Source organism: Lagopus muta, chromosome 10 (assembly GCF_023343835.1).
Source record: "Lagopus muta isolate bLagMut1 chromosome 10, bLagMut1 primary, whole genome shotgun sequence".
Lineage (NCBI taxonomy): Eukaryota > Metazoa > Chordata > Aves > Galliformes > Phasianidae > Lagopus > Lagopus muta.
This window is the reverse complement of record NC_064442.1, coordinates 12,559,936-12,574,013: the sequence shown is the minus strand read 5'-3', so window position 1 is coordinate 12,574,013 and position 14,078 is coordinate 12,559,936. Positions and strand designations below refer to the sequence as shown.

The window sequence follows — 14,078 nt, the reverse complement described above, 5'->3', positions numbered from 1 at the left end:
TTAAGTTCCATTTTCATGTTTTATTATCTTTCTTTGGAAGTGTTCCATTTGACACCCCAGTAGTTGTGCACAGTTCCTTACTCCAACTGTGCTGTGAGGTACTTCTGGCCCATCGTGCTGTGCATAGTGCTCATCGACTTCCGAGGAACCACCCCAAATCATGAGGTGAATCCCACACAGTTCAAAGATACCTAATTTAAGACAGTGTCAGAAGAGGAAATTGCAGATAAAAATACATTGAATGTTTTTGTTGCTGTGACTACAACGGAAACCCTTTTTTACCTATTTACCCCAGTGTATTTGCTCTCCCTGAACCCAGTGCAGTGCTGAGCACAACAGCGGTGCAGCAGCAGAGTGAGTTATGGGGTGCCCTGCAGATGCTGGGAGGGCAACTGTGGACCTGCAGACCTCAAACTTCCCCGTCACTGTGTTTGTTTTCCAGCAAATCTTGAATTCAAGTTGAGTCGGAGAAAGTACAAGTAATGGAATGAGCTGTAGACAGGTGTGAGCTCACCAGGCAATGCTGAACTTATTTATAAGCAATTCAGGTTATTTTTGAGCTCTAATAAATGGTTTTTATTTTTTTTTTCTAGTTCATACTTTTTTGTGACTGGATAAAGTAAAACACTGAGGAAGTTTCAAAAGGACCAAGTGGGTCCTGATGCTGTATCTTCTCTTATTTGGACACCAAAATGATGGATGTGCCATTCTGCTGTGCAAAGTGAGTGTGAAACTGCCTGGACACCTCTTGGGTACCTGTGATTTGCATGCAAAACCCGTATTTCCTAATTACCTTTTCTGAATACTCATGCCAAGATCAGAGAAGCTGAAACCATCTGCTCAGGTATTTTTGACGAGTAAGAAAGGGGATGGAGGTGAGCTACGGCTTGCACTGTATTTGTGCAGCCCTGCCGTTCCATGAGGGGCTTTTAGTAGAGTCAGGAGCTGAGGCCGTGGCCCCGTGATGATGCAGCAGCGGGACAGGGTTTGGCTGCCGGCTCCCGGGAGCTTTGCAGCGCTGGCAGGAACACAAAGCAGTACAAACAGCAGTACAAACTGCCCGTCCCTGCCGTCAGCAGCTCTCACAATGAATGCAAACAGGGGGCAAATCTGCTGAGTAAGAAGATGCCTTCCATACGGGGTGACTTTAGAAACGATAACTCTGAACAGACAAAAAAGAGCTTAGAGTCCCCATTTCCAAATCAGCTGCCAGCGTGGGGTAAGATCACGGGTGAAGCCGAGAGCTTAAACGCTACCAGCAGCGTTTGGTTTGATGACAGCCGTCGGGTGCCTGCAATCAGCCTGGGCTGGGGCTCCCGGGCCGCGTGCCCGCTCTGCCGAACCGGGCGGCACCGCACCTGCACCGGGCATCGCAGGAGTCGCCGCCCGCCGGGCACGGAGCCGCACGCGCATCCGGCCCACTTGCAAATGACGCCGGCCCGGCTTCGGAGGGCTCCGGGCGGGGTGGATCGCCCCAAGGCGCGGCTCGTGCAGAGCGCCGGCCGCGGGGCTCGGTGGGTTGGGGGTCGCTGGAAGAGGCCCAGATGGCGCCAGCTCTCCCCCCCACCCCCTCCCCGTTCTTTCTATGGCCGCTCGTGAGCGGGCCGGCTCCTGCCCCCCGCCCGGCCGAGCCTTCCCCGCCCCGGGGGCATTGTCCGCCGTAGCCCGCCCCGTCCAGCCCGGCCCTCCCCCCGGCCGCCCGGCCCTGCCCCTCGCCCCTCTCCTCCCCGAAGGCCAATGGAGACGGGATGCGGAGAGTAGGGCCGGGACGGGCGCGCCGGGGCCGCTCCGTCCGCCCCCAGTCTCCTCCCCTCGGCCGCTGACCGCTCTCTCGCGGCGGCCGGCGGGGCATGCCAGCCGCGTCCCGCTGCATGGCGCTGCTCCGGGCGCTGCTCGGGGCGCTGCTCCTCCCGATGCCAGGTGAGTCCGCACGCGCCCGCCGCCGCCCCATTGTCCGCTCCGCTCCGCGCGGCCGCACGTGGTTTTATTTATCCGACATCGGCGCCCGCGCGGCACCGGGAGCGGGAGAGAGACGGAGCGCGAGGGAGAGCGCGAGCGCGGCCCCGCTTTGTTCGCGCCGCGCCACGACGGGGCGGGCGGTGCGGGGCGGCAGGCGGCGCCCCGCCGGCAGGAGGCGCTCGTGGGCCGCGGGGCGCGCGGCTGTGGGCTGCCACGCGCTCGCGGCCCCGGGGGTGCGCGAAGGGCTGCGGGCGAGAGGCCCTCGGGGGCCGGCGATCAGCCCGAGAGGGTTCCGCCAAAGAGTTCTTGTAAAATTAACCTTTTACGACTCGCCCCGCTCCAGCTCATTTGACAGGCTTGTAAAATTAGCGAGCTCGCTGCCCGGAGCCGTACCGGCAAAACGAAGCCGACACCTGTGCGGCAGCCCCTGCGATTGGGCGCGGCGGGGCTGTGAGGCGAATCCCGCGTGGTGAGCGCCGAGCGCGGCTGTGGGCGCGTTGAGCTGACGGGGCGTTGCGGAGCCCGACGGCTTCACGCGACCCAAAGCCCGTAGCGCCGATTTCCCCGAGGGTTCTGGGGTGCGGCTGCGGGGGCCCGAACTCCTTGCAGTCGTTAATAGCGAGTTAAGTTGCACCTCGTGCTGTGCCTGCTGCTCCCAGCTCGCAGTGCGCTCCATCCCTACAGCCGACGTCTTTCTCTCTCCCTCAGGAGTGTGGTGCTTTAGCGAACTGTTCTTTGTGAGAGAGCCTCAAGATGTGACTGCCTCCAGGAAGGATGCGGTGGTGTTAGACTGCCAGGCCCGTGGGGAAGCTCCTATAACTATTACGTGGTTGAAAAACGGAGGCAAAGTGTCTGAAAATGAAAGGATCTACACCTTATCCAATGGCTCTTTATACATCAGTGAGGTGGAAGGAAGGAAAGGAGAGCAGTCTGATGAAGGATTTTACCAGTGCTTGGCTCTGAACAAGTATGGAGCCATTCTCAGTCAAAAAAGTCACCTTACGCTAGCAAGTAAGTGCCAGCTCTTGTTTGTTAACCTGTTAACCTGCTCCTGAGTCTGTGGCTAAAGCTCTTCAACAGTGCAAAGCGACTTACTGCTTTGATGTTTGTGTGCTTGAAAAGACGAATCCTGCAGGTTTGTTTCTTTTTAAATGTGTAAATATTATGAACAAAACTTGTCATGGCCCTGTCCAGTCCCTGGTGTGGGCAGGGAGACACAGCCACAAGGGGGGGGTCTCATGGGTTTGGTGCCTTGTGTGTGTGCAAGCTGCAGTGCAGAGCTTCGCTGGCATGCGGGCAACCTGCTACAAAAGTTCTGGGTCTTGTTTGTCAGGTGCCATTCGTGAAGCTTTTTCTGCAGTTATCTACAAATCTAATCTTCTTTGTTTTCCTGGTCTGATAATTTGATGTTGTGCTGAGCAATCTTGGGGATATCCTGGGACCAGAGCAGAATGATAATAGAGTTGCCTGTCTTTGAGATGGGAGGGAGTAGAATGGTTTTCAAGACCTCGGTGAAGACTGAATTACCAGGTCCTTACTGTTCCAATAGATAAGATAAAAGGGAAGGGCCTCCAGTTGCACTTGAGGAGGTTCAGGTTGGACGTTAGGAAAAACTTCTCCAAAAGTGTGGTCAGGTATTGGCACAGGCTGCCCTGGGAGGTGGTGCAGTCACTGTCCCTGGTGGTGTTCAGGAGCCATGGAGATGTGGTACCTATATGGGTTAGCAGACATTATTGGTAGGTGGACAGTTGGACTAGATGATCTTGGAGGTCTTTTCCAACTTCAGTGATTCTGTGATATGCTGTGTACGTTCAGCCAAGCAGACACAGGTACTGTCCCGTTTGGAGATACTGCACGGTCCTCTGGGATCAATGCTAAGGCCTGTTATGCTGTGCCATTAGGGAAGCAAGAGTCATGACTGTAGGGCACTCCAGGCCCTTATGCTGGATGAATGGTGAGAGGAATAGTCGCATGTTAGTGCTATTACAGCCCTAACAGTCTGACCCTGAGTGTGTGTTGGCCTCCGTTTTCCTACCATTTTTAATGTATTGAACAAGAGATGTGTGCTGCAGAATGAATGCGATGCCTTTCCCATGACAGTGCAGAGCTTTGCCAGTAGGCTGGAATCATTTCAGAGAAAGTGTAACACAGAGAGTACACAGTTTATATAGTCTTCTCATGTTCCCTCACTAATAGAACTTAACTGATGAACTTAATTTAATAGGAAAAGGCTTCCCTTGACCTCTTCAACCCTGTTCTTAGTGGCAAGTTGCACTAAACCATGGCACTGATACCTTTGTGGAAACTAGGCGTTACTTGAAAATTACAAGTTTATCAAATTCAATCTGAAATTAGTTAATATAGTTGGTACATGATACTCATGTTAACTCATGTTAACATTCAGGCTTTTCTTAACATCTGTATTTTTTACTTCTGAATGAATCACAAAAACTTAACAGTGAGCTATCAGAGGAAGGTGTGAAATACCTTCTTCAGTGAGCCAGAGCTTTGGGCAGTGGAAAATCAGCCTGAAAAGCAGGTGGCTCCAAGTAAGTTATGAATTTGTCATGCTGCAAGAGGCTGTGAACTGTAAGTTTTTAAAAACTGGCCATTTATTACTTTGTATCATGGTATCTTATTAATAGGATTAATAGACTCCGTGGTTTTGATTAAATGGCGAAAAATAAAGTATTGATGTCGTTGGTGTTTACATTCACATCATTAGCTTTCAGGGAGTCAGCACCATTAATAAAAAGGCTGAAGAAAGCTGTTCTTAAGAGGCTAAGAATCTCATATTGTAAGTATAAAACAAAGCAGTAAATGAGGGATTCTGTCTCTGAGACTGAGGAAAAATTAGCAAAGTTTTAAGCCTGAGATGTTGTAGTTAAGTTAAGCACTGTGTTCTTGATCTCAGAACTTCTGGAGCAGTATGGAGCATTGCATGCATTTGTGTATCACGGTAATACTCTTGTAGCATCTTTTTCCCTTTCCTCTGAGGCTGTGTCAAAAGGTTTCCTTTTTTTAATTTTTGAATGCTTATGGCTGGTGGAGAAAACCTGAAGAGGTGGTGGATCCATAATGATCCAGTAGGTGTTACTGACTTGAAGTGGTGATCAAAAGTGAAATCATCCTATGTGCAGCAGTTCGTTCCTTTTGGTCATATTCCAGTCTGCTCCATTGCAGAATGTCAGATCTTTATTGTCAACTACCAATAAAGCAGTGATTGCTGTAATTACCACTGATATCATTGAAGTCCAGAAAGCACGTGCAAAGTTAGTTTTATGTCTCATTTTTACAGTGGTTCTGCTGGCTGCCGTGTCTTGGCTGTACTTTGTAGAGGTTTCAAGTGAATGAATTTTGAAGTCTTGTGGGGGATTTTTTAGACTTGTAAATGTGTTCGAGGCAGTTCTCAGTTGCTTCGAAAGCAAATTGCCTCGTGGTCAGGGTATGGAAGGAACCGTACATACTAAACAGGTGGAGAATAGGCATTAAATGGGCATTCTTTCTTCGGAGGAAAAAAGCAAATGCTGTCTTTAGTCTGTGGTAGCAGCAGGGTGCGAGGATGTTCTTTTACTCTGCTTGGTCAGAGCTTTTCCCAGTAAGCTTATCTTTTGCTTCAGAATTGTAATGTTTAGTGTTGCATTTGGAAACCAATAACTTTAATCTGTCCAAGAGTTTAAGATTTGAACACACAAGGAGATCAGATCTTGGTTTCTAAAGTTAGGAACTGGAAGCTGAAGGTTGCACTCTTGGCAAGAATTCCATTATTCATGTGCAAATTAAGAATTCACAGGGTTAAAAGGTTAGAAACTGGCCAGGATGAGGTTTACCCTTGTGATAAAGAGCAGATGACCCTCATTCATTGGCCAGTGCTTTCATGTAGCTCCTCTGCAAAGTTAGTGATTGCCATGAATTGTTCTTGAGGAATGCAGAAATTCAAATGTGAGCAGGCCTTTCCTTAAGTGTCACTATGGAGCCTTATCTCCTGAGCACATCAGAGTAGGTCTGCAGGGACAGGGTTCCTCCCCAGAGGCCCCAAGGCTTTGCTTTCCTGTTGTTCATCCATGCACAAAAGAATTTGACTAATTTAGGGCTTTTTTTTTTCTTTCTTTCTTTTTTTTTTTTTTCGGTAAGATCCCCCTACTCTTTTGAGGGAAGCTGTGGAGCTGAGGTATCGCTTAGGTAAAAATAAATATTCGTTTCAGTACATGCTGGTAGTTGTTTCCAAAGCCGGTTGATTGACTCAGGGGGGAGAGAGGGAGGTTCCTGTGTAGCTCTTGGTGAGGCTCCATGTGGGGGTGAAGCGTTAACAGTGAAGAGTAGATGACTCGCTCAAAATTCATCTTATTGCAGCCACAGCGACTGGGAGAGCTCTCTCTGGCTAGAATATAAAAGGAATGTGGATAAAGCCCAAGCACTTTCAATTCAACTTTGAATCAGCTGAAAATGAAGTGAGATTTCTGTATTTCTGCACTGTGAATTATGAATAAAAGTTTAACCTCAGTTGACGAAGACTGTCTGAAGTACAGACATCTAGTAAGATAACACTAAGAAAAATGGAGAAGGAGGAATCATGTTTTGAAGTTAGTAACACAGGCTTTGAGTAGAGGCTGGACAGGATGCTTGTTTATTTCCTTTTCACAACAAGTGAGAATTGGGGTCTTGGATGGACGGAATATGTACAGCTGCGAGGAGTATTCCTAGGTTATGTTACAGTTTGTGAAGTATTTGGCCTGGTGCACAGAGCAGACTACTTTGTGGGGAGTTTGTGCTTTTGCTTACCTGCTGGGGCAGCGATGTGACTTCTGGTCCCATTGCAATGTCAATAATTGGCAATGTTTATATTTTTATATCCTACATCTCTTGCTCTGCTTTTAAATATTTGATTACTTAAGAGTGCCTCCCACTGAGCCTTATCCTCTACTGCGGCAATCGTGCTTTCTTAGCAGTAAACCATGCTTGTTCCAGCTGCTTGTTCTCACTTCTGCATTGTGCCCTTCCTTGTGTGGGCACAGCTACACGTGTGGCTAACAGCACAGGAACTGGTGAGGGTTAAAATAATAGAATTAAAATAAAAGATGGTTTTTAACCCAGATGAGTTCCCTGATGTGGTTTGTGATGGAGCCACTTGCATGGTTGTATTGGTGTAACTGAGAGGAGTGATGTAGAGGTGGAAAGGCTTGATGCAGAGAAGGTCTACTGAAAATTAGATAGCCACAGAAATAAGTGTTCATCAAACTGTGGCCTTTGTAGAGTGTTCACATAGGCAGAAATGATAACAACCTTTCTCCTGTTAATTTTTTAAAGTTAACTTAGTTTTTTACCTGAGATAAGGGGGTTAGTAGCTGTGGTCTAACACAATATGAACTTTATTTTGTGTCATTTGATGTATCCTCCAAATTTTTATGCAGCTCGCAGGTATGTTTAATGATGTTAATTAGTAATGGGCAGAGAAAGAAAGTTCTGCAGTGCGGGTGGGGGCAGAAGGGCACCAGTGTTTTCTCACAGAGGTGGAGTGAAGTGGCAAATGGCTGGAGTAGGGAATGGCCTTGCATTGAAAGAGGTAGCAAGTCTTAATGCTGTAGGACTAGCATGGTTACAGGCAGTTTGAGGAAGCTTTTGGTTTTGGTTTTTACAAATGCTGCCTTATAGCTGTTGTTTTGATTAATTGATTTGATTGTCCTGGGAAGAGAACCTTGCTTCCAAAGCTGAGGGTGAATGTGGCTGTTCCTGAGTGTGTTTAATTCCAGTATTTAAGGCAGGAGGAAGATGTTTAATGTCTCAGTTGAAGTGTTGATTGTTGACAGTAAGGAAGAATAGTAAGATTTTTGTTCTTTAATTGAAATACAATGAAGAAATTAAAAAAAAAAAAAAAAGACAAATGTTTTCCTTTCTAACACTTTTCCTTTAAGAATTTAAGAATCTGCAGGAGCAGAACTCTCTCAAACGTCTTTTGAGCTGAGCTTCTAAAACAAATTTACGGAAGAAATTGTCAGCTTCCTTTAAGACATGACCACTGCTTACCTTTCTGCTTTCTTTACCTGTTCTTCCATCAGTAACTGGTCTGCACATCTTAAGAGTCTTCCTCAGACTAAAGCATGGGCTTTTTTATATCATTGCCAGACAAAAGAAATATGAATGTCTGCTTAACACATATGCACAATGTTTGTTTCCACTACCATGTCACTAGAGAATTATGATTTTCAAGGGATTTCTCAACACTTCAGCTTCAGATTTGTCAAACATGATGTCAAATTGAGCCATTTTGTGCCCTTGCTTTTCTTCTGAGCTTATACGACCAGAGCTTTTATGGTTTTGTGTTTTTGTTCTTGTTTTTGTTTTTTTCTTACTGGCTTTTATCAGTTGCACTTTATGATGTCTAATGTTTTTTACCAACTTGATTTTTAAAGGATTGTTTGGTCTTACTGATGGTGGGCTCTGTAGCTAATAAAACCTTCTCCTGTCTGAGAAACGTTAAAGGGAAACACGGTACCATGTGGCATGGTTCTTCTGGGAAGTTGCTCAGAGCTATGACTAGAGGTGTGATTCTTATGTGTGATGGTGTTGTGAAGTATTGAGATTTCTTTTCTACTTTCCTAGTGCAGCAAAAGATGCTGTTGTGCTCTTGCAGCGTGGTGCTCTTCCCTGACACCCCTTTCTTCCCCCTCCTTCTCTCTCTGCATTTCTTGGTGTAGAAACTGTTGAAAGGGCATTCAGTAAGGCCCCTTTTTGTCAGCCAGCTCTGATTATCCTCAAGAAAAGGATCTCACTCTGAGCAGTTGTTTGCCTAGAGACTTGTCACGTCCTCACAATTTAACAGCTGTGGCTATTGATGGTGGGGAACAACTTAAGACAATGACAAAAGAGAATCTTGGAGGAAGAATTTAGAAGTTACTAAGCATTTTCCTACAGAAATACGGTCATCTCCACTGTTGCACAAATTTGTGTTTTGTTTTTGGGTGTTTTCCTCATAATTCCATATTTTTCTACATCTTACATCCAAAATTGTGAACATTATCTTTTGTTTAGTTTTGCATTGTGGGTTTTTTTTTTTGTTGTTCCATCAATAGGCCCAGCTGTTAAATTGGGATTGATTACTTCCAGTCTTTATAACTGGTAATCACCACCTAAGTGAAAAAGTAATCAACAATGTCAAATCTCCACATTTTGTTGAGCAAGTGTGGGTTGTATGGTCAACATTAGTTACCAGGGTCAACCTCTACTTAGCTTTTAAGCAGCAGCATTTTAAGCAGCCTACATTTTTAAGTTGATTGTCTCAGCAATTGAATTAGAGGAGAAAAAAATCAAAGTAAATTGTTTGTGCTGGGCAGTTAGAAATCCATTGGTAGTCTTCCTACATCTGTAGTAAAACTTTTTTTTTTTTTAATGGATAAAATTGTTACTTTTTTGCAGATAGAGATACAGCAGATGTAGAGAGGAGATGGTTATGAAACCACTGGTTTGGCTGCGGTTTGTGTAATGAAGTTACAACCTTCTCTTCTGTTGTTTTCTCTGTATGTAAAAAGATTTGGAGGGAGATGGCTTTCCTTATGTATTACAGGGAAATGTAGATAAGTACTACCAGGCAGATGTTTATATGTATTCTTACTTGATGTTTCATATCTCTCAACAGTAATTCTGGTTAATTTTTTTCAATGAAATAGAATTTGGTCTTCTCAGGGGAAGGGAAATCTTTGCTCTGTTCCATCAGTGTGAGCATTTGCAAAGGCAAAAACAAACAAACAAACAAAAACCAACCAAAAAAACACCAAAAACCACAGTGACTTCTGGATAACATAATCATCATGTCAAGGCTCTGTTCCAAAACACTCGTTCATCAATTGCATGTTGGGCTTCTGAGAGGAGGTTTCTGATAGATCAGGGCATCTGCAGCTCAGGCAAAAAGCACCTAGGCATCATTCCCACCTGATCCCAGGTGCACGCAGGTCTGATTTATGCTTGGGAAGCTCACTTAGATTCTTCTCATTACCGTAACCCCTCAAATGACAAGGTACAATTTTTTTGTCTGTGCCCCTGTTACACTGAGGAGCTTTTAAAACTCCTGTTGGAATTTGGCTGATGAGAAAGCTCAGTGCATTTCCCAGCTGTTAAGTGGCTGAAGAAGTTACGTTCACTTCTGGCTCGGGAGTTTCATTGTAGCATATTGTTCATATCAGAACACCAGAATGAGACCAGAGGTGAAATAGTGAGAATGAACGTGTTATGAAAGTTATGAGTGCTGATAAAAAGCTTTCTATCCAAAACTGTTACTAGTATTTAATCATTAATTTGAGGCAAAAGTAACAAAGTACTGGGATATTTTACCATCTCTGGGAGGATTACAAGGGATGAGTGATTTAAGTACTGGGGAAGTAGAAACTTGGCAAGGAGTGGAACAATTCAGTCTTTGGGAGCCTTAGTTCTTGGGTTTACAGTTGTATAAACTTATTTCCTCTTCTGACCAGTAAGTAGGAACGCGCACATATTCCTTTACATTGTTTGAAAATGACCTTATATAGTTGCTTCTGCTTGTATACAGTGTTTTGAAGAAAGACTTCTGGAATATGAAATAAATGGAATGAGTGATATGCTGATTAAGAAGTTGGCAGCAAATCTGAGAACCAAGAATGCTTAATGTGGAAATATAAAATAGGTAGGAACCTTAGTAAGTGGAGTTCACAGGAGGTGTGGGAATGGATGCTGATGGGACTTACAGAAACATAGAATGGCTTAGGATAAGGGGACCTTAGAGATCATCTAGTTCCATCCCACCTGACATGAATGGGGTTGCCAGCTACTAGATCAGGCTGCCCAGGATCCCATCCAATTTGGCCTTGAATACTTCAGGGACGGAGCACCCATATCTTCTCTGAGCAGCCTGTTTGTATGCCTCACCACCCTCTGAATAATAATGAATTTCTTCCTAACATCTAACCTAAATCTCTTCTCTTTTAATTTAAAGCCATTCCCCCCTTTTTCCTGGCCCTGTCAGACCATGTAAAAAGCCATTTCCCCTCCTGCTTGTAAACTCCCTTCAAGTACTGCAAAGCCACAGTGAGGTCTCCCCAGAGCCTTCTCTTCTCCAAGCTAAACAAGGCCCATTCCCTCATCCTTTCTTCACAGGACAGATACTCCAGTCCTCTGATCATCTTCGTGGCTCTCTTCTGGATCCCACTCCAGCAACTCTGCATGCTTCCTGTGCTGGGTGCCCCAGGCTTGGATGCTTTCCTGCAGGTGGGGCCTCACAAGGGCAGAGTTGTGGGGGACAATCACCTCTCTCTCCCTGCTGCACCTCTCTTTTGGTGCAGCCCAGGATGCAGTTGGCCTTTTAGGCTGCAAGCGCACACTGCTGGATCGTATCCAGATTTTCATCCATCAGGACCCCCACGTCCTTCTGCGCAGGGCTGCTCTCGATGAGTTGCTTTCTCAGTCTGTGTTCATATCTGGGATTGCCTTGACCAAGTGCAACTCCTCACTAGGTTTTCTTGTGCCTGCTTTTGAAGAGTGTCCAGATCGCTCTGGATGGCATCCCTCCATTCTACTGTGTCAGCTGCAGCAATCAGCTTGGTGTCACCAGCAAACTTGCTGAGAGTGCACTTGATCTCACTGTCTATGTCACTGATAGAGATGCTGAGGAGCATGAGTCCCCGCAAGGACCCTGGGGGGACACCTCTTGTAACTGGCCCCCATCTGGACATAGAGCCATTGGCAGCAACTCTCTGGTTGTGAACATCCAACCAATTCCTTACCTGAATAGTTCAGCAAATCCACCTCTCTGTAATTTAGAGATAAGGATGTGGTGTGGAACATGGGATGCACTCTGTTCCTTCTGGAAACCTGTCCTTGACTAAGACTGTTAATACAGAGAAAGGGCATGAGGGCACAAGGATGCTACTTGTGCTATTCATATCCCAAATCTCTGTCATTGTAGGGAGTTAATTTTGATGGCAATTTGTCAGATGATCTTCAGAAGTAGTATTAGAAAGCAAACACAACTTCAGTGTTTTCACATGGGATATTTCTTCCTGTCTCTGAATCTGGACATTGGTTTAAATGAATGTGTGTACATGAAAAAACTGAGTCATGTCATTTGATCTTGTATAACATAAACACAGTAATGGCTTTATACAAAAATAAAATAATAGTAAAAAAATAAAGCACACAAAAAAAACCAGAACATAAAAAACAAAAAAAATTGGAAAATTGAAAATCTAGGGAGCAAGTGGTGGAGGTAAGAGTACTCTTTTGCAAAGAGATGTGCAAAAATGATTAATAATCTGCAAGTGTGGAAGTCCTGCATTTGGATAGCTCAGGAGATGCTAAGGTATGGTTATTTTTAAGAGCCATTGCTGCAGAATAAAATACAGGTAAGTCATCTGCTCAGTTAAGTCACTACTAAAAAAGAAGAAAAAATAGCATTCTGTAGGTGATAATGATCATCACAGCTTTTCCTCACAAGACTTTACGATTGCACTTTGACTTGTATTTTATCATTTTCTTCAGTGCTAGAATACTCCTGAGTGAATTATGACAAGAACTGAGTATGAAAGTGACAACTGCTTTTAGAGCCTTATTGAAATTCTCCTGGGCAGTGAGAAATAAAATGCTTGTTGTTTCTGAATTAGGAATGAAATCTGTTGTAAAAAGCACAAATGTAACTACAGAAGAGGTCTTGGATATGTCTTCTCATCTATAGAATCTTCAGAATGCTTTTTTTTTTCATAGTAGCCAGTATAGTGGGACTGATGGCAAGATGGGTTTTATCTCAAAATGTTGCTGTTCATCAAATCTGAATTCAGACAGGACAGTTTTCCAAGCCTGTGCTTAGGTAGATGTGCAGTGAGTGGCAGATTCCATTCTGTATGTGTTTACAGTTCTGCCCTAGATTGGCATGCCTTTCTGAATCATCACTTTAAGTGGGATTGATGCAATATTTTAGAGAAGAGAGTTTATCTCTAGTTTGAGGCTATGCTGAGTAGTATACTGAGTGTGAAGCAGTAAAGCTTGCCTAGTTCACTAGTATCAGAATACGATTTTGAAATCACCAGGTTGAAAAGGCAAACACAAGTTAACTACAAGCACTGAAAATGTGATCTGGTGTTCTTTAATAGATAGCTAGGGGGCAGCTAAACTGAATAGATAGCTAGGGGGCTGGTAAACTAACATTATGGTTTGTAAAGATGTGCATCTTTTATACATTGATGCCTGAGTGTAAGAAACTCAAGGAGATTCAGTGGCAGCTCTGTAAATGTCTGATTTATTTGTTTATTTATTTATTAATTGGTAGCATCTTCATATCAGGTTCTTGTTCATGTTGATTAATTACATTCTGTGTAATTTCATTAGGTCAGAACTTGTGCAAACCCCACATGTCCTTTTGGTATCCTTGGGAAATTGATAGAATTATAAAAGAAAAAATGCCGGATTCTTAATTGATCAGTGTAATTTTTCCACTCGTGTAATAGCTGATCTATAGACATCCTGATAGATGCACACTGCTTACTGCTGAGGGCTTGCATTACTCCAAATACCTCTCTGAATCATCCAGCTGAAGTTTTGATACTCATTGAGCCTTGTCAGCTTAAAGAAGAAACAAGGGATTAGGATTGGAAAAATGACTTGCTCTTCTGTATCCCCTCAACCTTTGCAGCATTAATTTCTCATATGGAATAGTGATGGTAAGCCACCCTTTCTCACCAAAATCATTACAAATCTATCAGCCAGTTCTTTGAGTTGCATGGTGAGGCACTCGCTTCCTGTGCACCTGAAGATAACTTGGAGAGGAGAATGTATCCAAATCCAAGTATCCAGGAAAGCTCTTCGTTTGTTTATTCATCTGTTCTAATATTCAAAATCTTCCCTAAGTTTGTGTCCTTTCCAGTGTTCCCACCCTTTTCTCCTGCCAGGCACAAGCTGGTTTTGCTGCATACAGTCCTTTTTTTTCTTTTTTCTTTTTTTCTTTTTTTTCTTGTCTTTCTTTATAAATTGAATGTCACATATATGCTGTGATATTGTTTTGGACTTGCAGAGCTGCTTCTGGTAGCTCCCCCCCCCCCTCCCTTCTTATTCCTGTCTGGTGACTGGAAGGAGGGGAGGTACTGTTTTCCAGTGCAGCTTAT

General features: G+C 44.5%; 1 protein-coding gene across 1 annotated transcript in view; it reads left to right on the top strand.

Moving 5' to 3' along the window:
• The first annotated feature begins 1,789 nt into the window (after positions 1-1,789).
• Positions 1,790-14,078, top strand: part of PRTG (protogenin) — an 86,328-nt gene continuing 74,039 nt past the window's right edge. The window contains exons 1-2 of the mRNA XM_048956588.1: positions 1,790-1,920; positions 2,668-2,970. Coding sequence (XP_048812545.1) covers positions 1,851-1,920; positions 2,668-2,970 — 373 coding nt within the window. The 5' untranslated portion in view covers positions 1,790-1,850. The remainder of the gene's footprint in view (positions 1,921-2,667; positions 2,971-14,078) is intronic.